This window comes from Aquarana catesbeiana, linkage group LG07, assembly GCF_042186555.1.
Source record: "Aquarana catesbeiana isolate 2022-GZ linkage group LG07, ASM4218655v1, whole genome shotgun sequence".
NCBI lineage: Eukaryota > Metazoa > Chordata > Amphibia > Anura > Ranidae > Aquarana > Aquarana catesbeiana.
Genome location: NC_133330.1, coordinates 327,599,111 through 327,609,187, shown reverse-complemented (window position 1 = coordinate 327,609,187; position 10,077 = coordinate 327,599,111). Strand labels below are relative to the sequence as shown.

The 10,077-nt window shown below is 46.3% G+C and overlaps 1 protein-coding gene across 1 annotated transcript in view; it reads left to right on the top strand.

The window, feature by feature from the left end:
- Nucleotides 1-2,294: 2,294 nt before the first annotated feature.
- PGM1 (phosphoglucomutase 1) overlaps nucleotides 2,295-10,077 on the top strand; it is a 75,561-nt gene continuing 67,778 nt past the window's right edge. The window contains exon 1 of the mRNA XM_073593815.1: nucleotides 2,295-2,645. Coding sequence (XP_073449916.1) covers nucleotides 2,397-2,645 — 249 coding nt within the window. The 5' untranslated portion in view covers nucleotides 2,295-2,396. The remainder of the gene's footprint in view (nucleotides 2,646-10,077) is intronic.

Sequence of the window (10,077 nt, the reverse complement as noted above, 5' to 3'; positions counted from 1 at the left end):
AGCTGTTTCTTTTTAGGGAAAATCCTTGAAGAACCCTCTGAGTGCCCGTTACTTTATTTTTGCACTGAGGGTAACCATAGAAGACCCCATCTCTGTCGCTGCCGAATGGCTAGGGTGCCCCCATTTAAAGCTCTGAGATGCCAACCAGTTCCTAAGCTGCCAAGCTTTGGCAGTGCTGCTATCCTGTTCCTGGGCACTTTCCACAGTACGTTCTTCAAATAATTAGCGCAAACTGTTGGCGCTACATAAATCCTGTAGAATAATAATTATTATTTCTAGTGACTAGCCAGTGTTTGAGTCCCCATAACTTCTACACTAGTTGAGCCCTGAAGAAGGGGGGAGATCCTTGAGCCCTCAAAACGAGCTGGATGTTTTCAACTTCTTGTATGAATTTATGAAATTATCATGACCATTTTGGACCCTTAGTTCCTTGGTCTGGTACTCTTCTTAGACTTTCTGTACTGCTGAATGGTGGAGAAATCCTGCTAAAAACTCAACCACGCCAACTAGTTCCCAACCTACCAACCTTTGGCAACGCTGCTTGGCTCATTCAGAAACTCATTGGTTTCCAGCACACAATCTTTTCTCTGAAACTCATTGAAAAGCAATAGGTTTCCAAGGTTGGTTGTAGAATGGCAAACAGTTCCGATTAGTTGCAACTTTCGATCTCTCTAGCCAATTTTTTTTTTTTTTTTAGCCCAGAATACAATGGGAAAGTGTTAGAACTGCTGTTGGGTTTTAAAGAAGTCTTTTTAAACCTTATTACTACAGAGGAACCCTTGAAATATTTTCTGGTCTTGGGGAACCCCTGCTTAAAGAAACTCATTGGTGGTCAGTCGGAAGAATGTTAATGTCTCTCTTACATTGGTGGTCAGTGGGAAGAATGTCCCCCTTACATTGGCGGCCAGTAGGAAGAATGTCCCCCTTACATTGGTGGTCAGTGGGAAGAATGTCTCCCTTATATTGGCGGCCAATAGGAAGAATGCCCCTCTTACATTGGTAGTGAGAAGAATGTCCTCCTTACATTGGTGGCCAGCAGGAAGAATGTCCCCCTTACATTGGTGGTCAGTGGGAAGAATGTCTCCCTTACATTGGTGGCCAGTAGAAAGAATGTCCCTCTTACATTGGTGGTCAGCGGGAAGACTGTCCCCCTTACATTGGTGGTCAGTGGGAAGACTGTCCCCCTTACATTGGTAGTCAGTGGGAAGAATGTCTCCCTTACATTGGCGGCCAGTAGAAAGAATGTCCCTCTTACATTGGTGGTCAGCGGGAAGACTGTCCCCCTTACATTGGTAGTCAGTGGGAAGAATGTCTCCCTTACATTGGCGGCCAGTAGAAAGAATGTCCCTCTTACATTGGTGGTCAGCGGGAAGACTGTCCCCCTTACATTGGTAGTCAGTGGGAAGACTAACCCCCTTACATTGGTGGCCAGTAGGAACAATGCCCCCCTTACATTGGTAGTGAGTGAGAAGAATGTCTTCCTTATATTGGTGGCCAGTAGGAAGAATGCCCCCCTTACGTTGGTGGCCAGTAGGAAGAATGTCCCCCTTACACTGATGGCCAGCAAGAAGAATGTCCCCCTTACATTGGTGGCCACTCAGAGGTGCATTAGGTTAATGCGTTGACATGTGTTCTGCTGCATGCATTTTTGCAACCTATTGCACTGGAAAGGTGGTAATGTTCCCTGTCTAGTAACTGGGGGGGCTGATTTATTAAAGGCAAACAGACTGTTCACTTTGCAAAGTTGCTCTAGAGCTTAGTAAAGGATGTAAATTTCACTTTGGAAAGAACAGAAATCACATGCAAGAAAGAAGAAAGAAATCACATGCAAAGAAAATTTAAACAAAAAGCATTTTTGCTTGCATGTGATTGGATGATGAAAGTCAGCAGGGTGCCTGCTAATTTACTAAGCTGGGAAGCAACTGCACTTTACAAAGTTCACAGTCTATGTGCCTTTAGTAAATCAACCCCCATTGTATCCATAGTGGTCTGTTCAGAGAAATACAAAGAAAAGTACAAACTGAGCCTGATATAGAAATCCCAGCTAATCCCATCTAATACAGGGATAGGAAGTGATGGGTTCAGGACAGCGGATGTCAGTCCCAGCATGCTGAGAGTTGTAGTCCCTCACCCTCTAGAGAGCAGTAGAAAACCCCTGTCATAGCCAGTCCCTCCCCTCCTCCCTCCCAGTACAGTCCAGTCCCTCCCAGTATGCTCCAGTCCCTCCCCTCCTCCCTCCCAGTACAGTCCCTCCCAGTATGCTCCAGTCCCTCCCCTCCTCCCCTCCAGTATGCTCCAGTCCCTCCCCTCCTCCCCTCCAGTATACTCCAGTCCCTCCTCTCCAGTGCTCGGCCTGCACTCTGTCAGTCGGTCGGTCGGTCGGGTTGCGGACGATCATGGCACAGAAGATCCAATGTGTGAAGACGAAGCCGTACCAGGACCAGAAGCCGGGCACCAGCGGGCTCAGGAAGCGGGTCACCGTCTTCCAGCAGAACCCGAACTATGCCGAGAACTTCATCCAGAGCATCATCTCGTGTACGGAGCCCGAGGAGAGGGCGGAGGGGGTGCTGGTGGTCGGGGGTGACGGCCGATTCTACATGAAGGAGGCGATCCAACTCATCATCCAGATCGCTGCTGCTAATGGGGTGAGTGGGGGAGGGGGGGAGCACTGACATGGGGTACAGGAGGGTGTGATCGGGGTGTAATAACCGGGCGGGGGGTTCTGTATTTTGAGACATGTGGGGGTGCAATATATTGCAGATGAAATTGGGGTGCTATGTATTAATGAGGGGATAGGGGGTGAAATAACTTTGGGGGTCCAGTAATTTGGATAGGGGTGCAGAAAGCTAAAGAATGTGGGGTGCAAATACCTGGGGGATGCGGTGGTGCAATTGTTTTCATAGGGGTGCAGTAATCCGAGGGATGTGGGGTGCAATATCTTGGGAATGAGTTTGGAGTATTATGTCTTAATGAGTACATAGGGGTGCAATAATGTGGATACAGGTGCAATAACCTGGGGGGTGTGGGGGTGCAGTCATTTTTGATAGGGGTGCAGTAACCCAGGCAATGTGGGTGGAATATCTTAAGGATGGATTAGGAGAATTATGTCTTAATAAGAGAAGAGGGGTGCAATACCCTTAGGGGTGTTGGGGTGCAATGATTTGAATAGGGGTACAATAACCTGTAGGTTGTGGGGGTGCAATGATTTGGATAGGGGTACAATAACCTGGGGGTTGTGGGGGTGCAATGATTTGGATAGGGGTACAATAACCTGGGGGTTGTGGGGGTGCAATAATTTGGATAGGGGTACAATAACTTGGGGGTGCAATAATTTGGATAGGGGTACAATAACCTGGGGGTGGTGGGGGTGCAATAATTTGGATAGGTATGCAATAACCCAGGGAATGTGGGGGTGCAATATCTTAAAGAGGGATTTAAGGTATTATGTCTTAATGAGAAGATGGGGGGGCAATAATTTGGATAGGGGTACAGTTGTCTGGGGAAATATAAGAACTTTTATCCTGGGAAAGGAGTTGGGGTGCAATAACATGGGGTGCAAATTGTTGAGGGAATTGTCAGGTTATTATTTCTTGATGAGGGGATTGAGGTGTAATATCTTGAGGAAATCGAGGAGCTATGTCTTTGAGGAGATAGGGGTGCAATAACCTGAGGGATATGGGGGTGCAATATCTTAGAGAGCTTCAATGGTACAAAAACCCAAGGAAATAATAAGGGCCAATATCTTAGGGAGGGAATAGGAGTCAATAATCTGTGGAATGTATGGGGCACAATATATTGAGAGAATTAAGTTGCTGCGTCTTGATGAGAGAATAGGGGTTCAGTATTTTGGGGGTTGTCAAGGTGCAATATCTTGTAAGGAATTGGAGTGCTATGTCTTTATAAGGAGATAAGGGCGCAACAACCTGGGGGATTAAGGGGCGCAATATCTTGGAAAGCATTGGGGTGCAATAACCTGGGGAAATATAAGGGGAGGGAATGCATGCAATAACCTTGGGGATGTAGAGGTGCAATATTTTGGAGGGCGTCCAGGTGCAATAATTGTGAAAGGGGTGCAATAACCTGGAGGAATATAAAATTCACACCACTGCTTGCAGTTCCAATGCGTTCCGGTTCCAGCGAAATAAGTAGAACATGCTGTATTTTTCCTGCACAGAGCTGTACTGGAACGCGGTATGCACACACACACACGCCTCAAAAAAACGCACCAGACCCCAGTATAGTACAAAAAAAAAACAGGGACACATCCAGAAACTCATAAAAAATTGCACTGGAATGCATCAAATAACGCGTCAAAAACGCACATGCAGAAACTCACCTGGAACGGATCCGGAGGATGTTTTTGTGGTGTGAACAAGCGCTAAAAATAAAACGGCAGAGACGCGCGCCCGCAAAAGGGACGTGTTTCTGGTGTTGCAAGAATGCATGCGATTTTGCATGCAACCCCACATTGCGCAAATATGAGCCTTAGACTATCTGACTTGTCTGCATGTAATGATTAGTAGTCATCATTCCTGTATTGTCCATAGCAGGATCTGTCGTGATCTTGGGATAACCTTGTCTGTATCCCTTACATCACATGACGTAATGAGAGCAACCAATGAGGTCCATTTATCCTCTGCATACCAAAGAATCTGCTGGGAGCGAGGTGTGTGTGATGTGTGTTCCATCCATAAAACATTTATATACAGAATGTGTGATTTACCATCTACAATAATAGTAAACATGTAGCAATAATAGTAAACATGTAGCAAAAATAGATATCCTGTAACAATAATAGTAAACCTGTAGCAATATATGAATTGTTCCATATCACTGCCATGGCTGATGCTGGTTGTGAGTTGTCAGGCCAGCTGTCACTTTGCAGCGATGGACGGTTGAAGTTCTCGCAGGCCGCAGACCGCGCCGCCACTCAGAGAACGCAGAAGAGGAGCTGGAAGCGAACAGCTGATTACAGTGAGACGGCTGATCTTGTCATAACCTTGTGGATGGCACTTGTGTGACCTTTGACATTTTCAAGTGACCTTGCAAGCATCCAGCATAGAGTTTCAGACGCCTCCTGAATGTCAATGCCCTCCGCCCTGCGTGTGCTTAGCTGGGTCAGTATAGCTGTCCGTAGACACCCAGGGAACAGACAGATTGGGGCGTTCCTGATTGAGAAAATGCTAAAATTCATCCTGAAAATCGCAGGTTCGGTTTTGAAAATCTGACATTCAAGTGCTCTGAATCGAGTGTCAAAAATACGCTAAGAGGTGCACAGCGTGCAGAATTCTATAGGAATGGTTGTAATTATCTGCATATGATTACGCAGGAAGCTCTGTGAAGTTAGTGGGGGAGGGGGGGGGGTCTATTCACATCTCAGTTGACACTAATGCTATGCGAGAAACGCACAAGATTCACTGCGCTTCCCCACGTTTCGCACTCTAAGCAATTGCACGGCGTCTGTGCGTTGTGTTGCGGGTGTCAATGTTATCTTAACGACACCCCGAAAAACAGATTTCAAAACGCAGTGCAATTGCTAGAATCGCATCGTGAACACCCATGTGATGCGATTCAGGTGTGGAGGAAAAAAAAGGTTCTGTGCCCTTTTGGTGCAGATGAGATGCAATTTCAGCCATACAAACTGTATGGCTGAAATCGCACCACACAGACATCACAGGCATGTGATGTGCACAGGAATGCGGTGCAACTCGCATGCAATGTCTGTAATCGCAGCAGTGTGAACCCAGCCTTAAAGGCAGCGGCGGCCCGTCCATAGCGGGCACATGGGCGCCGCCCCCCCCATCCCCCCATCCATGCATCAGGTCCCCTGATCTACATATCAGGACGCCGGACTATGGATTTCAATAGGGGGTGGGGGTGTTTGAAGAACCTGATTAGAGTTAGAGGCTCTAAAAGGCTTTAAAAAAAAAGGGTGGGCTCGGGGGCCCAGAGCATTGCGCCCCGAGCCCACCCAGTTGTGTGACGATACCAAATACATTTTTACTATTTTCACACTAAAGTTCCTCCCTGCCAATCAGGAGGCAGGTCATGAGACCTGTTTCCTGATTGGCCAAAGCGTCAGGCGATCCTATTGGATGCCTAGCGCTTAGGAGGAACAGAGAGGAGACACACGGCGGAGGAATCGTCGGGAGGAGCGGACACTGGAGCCGCTGCTCGCACTCCAGGAGAGGACACCACAGCCCGCCAGCCCTTGATCGGGTAGGTGCCTGGGCGGGCGGTTTTCAGCGCTGCCAGCCTCCCGGAGGGGGTGGTGTCAGTGCCGCCTGGAGCCTGCCGCCCAGCAAACGAAAAACCCGCCAGCTGCCACTGCTTAAAGGGATTGTAAAGTCTCATGGTTTTTCACCTTAATGCATTAGGATAAAAAACTTTCTGTGCTGCAGCTTCCCCTCTGAGCCCCCCTTTTTCTTACCTGAGCCCGATCCGTTCCAGTGATGTGCGTGAGCCCAGCGGCTCCAGCTGCTGTCTCTGTCCTCACTGGATAGATTAATGACAGCGGGGGTGGGGGGTGGAGCCGAGTCCTGCTGTCTGTGTAAATGGATGCAGCAGTGAGACTTGAGCCCCCATGGAAAGTGGGCACCCGATGAAGGGGAGGAGCCAGGAGTGCCGGTGTTCTGACATATAGTGTCCGCCCCGTACTGCGCAGGCGCAGCGCCTGCGCAGTACGGAGCAGCAGGAGATGCCGAAAATGTCCGAAGTTGATCAGCTGACCATCAGCTGTACACGGCGCTCGGGCACCTGTTAGCGATGGCTGTGTAAGAGGGCCGCTCGCCACGCTTCGGGCACGGCCTCGCTGCGCTCGGCAACTATTTTATTCTAACTCTATGTCCACTTGGATAGTAGGGAATGATCCTGGACATAGGGTAAGAATAAATGCGCAGGCGCCGTGTACAGCTGACGATCAGCTGTTGAAATTCGGAGACTTTCGGCGTCTCGTTTGTCCTCCGTACTGCACCTGCGCAGTACAGGGCGGACACTTCTGGATAGGGGACTGTATTCGACAAGACACCGGCAGGGCACTCCTTACAAAATCATTACACAGGAGGTAAGTTTATTGTGTTTTTTTTTTTGTTTTTTTTGTTTTTTTTTTAATCAAACCTTTACTTACAACTCTTTTCATTCTAAACCTGTACAATGCTGCTTTATAATTCTGCAAAGTATTGTCAACTCTTGAGACAGCTGTGGGGGAAATGTAGTCATTTAAAAAATAAAAAGAGGCCTGGGGTTCCCCTTAATATTCCAATAAGACCCCTATCCAGGCATGAAGCCTATGTGGCCAGGAAAGTGAGGGCAGTACCACCCCCCCCCCACACACACACACACACACACACACACACCTTCCTATACCATACCAAGCCACATGCCTTTCAACATTCGGGGGGGGGGGGGGCTACAAAGTCTGACCCCCTTTCCTTTGCCATACATCATTGTCCCAGTGTTGAAGAACGAGGGACTCTCCCCCACCTCTGTGTGCCCCAGAAAAGGAGGTGAGGGTAACAGTAAAATGGGGGAACTTATTGTGGAATCTATAAAGCCCACTTTTATGATAAGGGGGCACACAGCTTTCCACCCCAGGAGAATGTCTACAAGGGGACAGTAATACAACTTACTCTTCCCACATTGATTTAAAAGTAATAAAAGCACTGAATTAAAATACTTTTTATTAAATAAACCACAAACACATACTTGTCAGCTTTTTATTACGGCCCTTCAAAGTAAATTCAGCATCAATCAGGGCATCCTGTAAGGTAATCCACCTCATTCACGGTGACCCCCTTGCCCACCGATCTGTACAAGTCACACTCCCACCGCTAAATGACAGACTCTCAGCTGTAAATTGACAGCCAGGAATCTCGGAAGATGATACGGACTTGATCAATGATGTCACCCAGGATTCCCATCAGTATTTTTTAAATTGCCATTGTCATTTAGCAGTGTGCACAGCCCTCAGAAACTTGCCATTTATTGTATTGCAAAAAATATATACACAGAAATCTGGATTTTTAGGGTGCCAAAATTAATGTAACAAAGATTTATTCATAGAATCACAAATTTTATCGCAGATAAAAACAATCATAGTCATAAAACCATCACAAAAGATCCATGTTGTCATAATGTAAGTATAGTAACTTCAGCTCAACATGTTTCACCATGTAACGCTTCCTCAGGAGGCTTGTTACATAGTTAGTCAGTTTGAAAAAAGACACAAGGCCATCTAGTTCAACCAAAAAAATAAAAAAATCATACAATCCCATATACACAATCCTTCACCCACAGTTGATCCAGAGGAAGACAAAAAACCCCAGCAGAGCATGATCCAATATGCTCCAGCAGGGGGAAAAAATTCCTTCCTGGTCCCCCGAGAGGCAATCAGATTTTCCCTGGATCAACTTTACCTATAAATGTTAGTATCCAATTACATTATGTACATTATAGAAAGAATTCAGGCCTTTTTTAATGCAATCTACAGAGCTGGCCAAAACAAACCCTGGAGGGAGTCTATTCCACATTCACTACTCTTATAGGGCGTACACACGGTCGGACATTGATCGGACATTCCGACAACAAAATCCATGGATTTCTTCTGACGGATGTTGGCTCAAACTTGTCTTCCATACACACGGTCACACAAAGTTGTCGGAAAATCCGATCGCTCTAAACGCGGTGACGTAAAACATGTACGTCGGGACTATAAACGGGGCAGTGGCCAATAGCTTTAATCTCTTTATTTATTCTGAGCATGCGTGGCACTTTGTCCGTCGGATTTGTGTACACACGATCGGAATTTCCGACAACGGATTTTGTTGTCGGAAAATTTTATCTCCTGCTCTCCAACTTTGTGTGTCGGAAAATCCGATGGAAAATGTCCGATGGAGCCCACACACGGTCGGAATTTCCGACAACACGCTCCGATCAGACATTTTTTATCGGAAAATCCGACCGTGTGTACGGGGCATTACTGTGTAGAAACCTTTCCGTATTTGGAGATTAAATCTGTTTTGTTTCTCTAGACATAAAGGCCCTTGTCCTCTGCGATGACCTTAAAGTCAATAACTCAATAACTCGTGTTGATTATATCCCCCTTAACCGCTTGCCGTCCGCCCGCAGTCGATTGACGGCCGCAGAATGGCTCTCTTGCGCAAATCGGCGTAGCTGTACGGCTGGCGCTTTAAGGAGTATAGGGTCCGCGCGCCCGCCGTGTGACGTAGGAGCCGTGCGCGTGGCCGGCGGCCGCAATGGCCAGCAGCTACCCGTGATTGCTCCTGAGAAGGAGAGAACCGAGTTCTTTCAATGTAAACAGACAGATCTCCGTTCTGTCAGGGGTGAGGAGAGCGATCTGTTGTTCCTGCTGCTTAAGATCAACAATTGGTCAACTCCCCCAGACAGTCCCATTCTCCCACAGTTAGAATCACTCCCTAGGACACACATTTAACCCCTTGATCACCCCCTAGTGTTAACCCCTTCCATGCCAGTCACATTTATACAGTGATCAATGGCTAATTTATAGCTCTGATCGCTGTATAAGTGTCACTGGTCCCAAAATAGTGTGAAACGCGTCTGATCTATCCGCCGCAATCCCAATAAAAATCGCAGATCGCCGCCATTACTAGTAAAAAAATAATAATAATAAAAATGCCATATCTATCCCCTATTTTGTAGACGCTATAACTTTTGCGCAAACCAATCAATATACAATTGCGATTTTTTTTTTTTTTTTTTTTTTTTACCAAAAATATGTAGAAGAATGCATATTGGCCTAAACTGAGGGGAAAAAATTGTTTTTATATATATTTTTGGGGATATTTATTATAACAAAAAGTTAATAAATATATATATATATATATATATATATATATATATATATATATATATATATATATATATATATATATATATATATATATAATTTTTTTTTTTTTCAAAATTGTCGGTATTTTTTGTTTATAGCGCAAAAAATAAAAACCGCAGAGGTGATCAAATACCACCAAACCACCACATCATCACACGACCGCGCAATTGTAAGTTAAAGCGATGCAGCCCCGTATCACGAAAAATGGC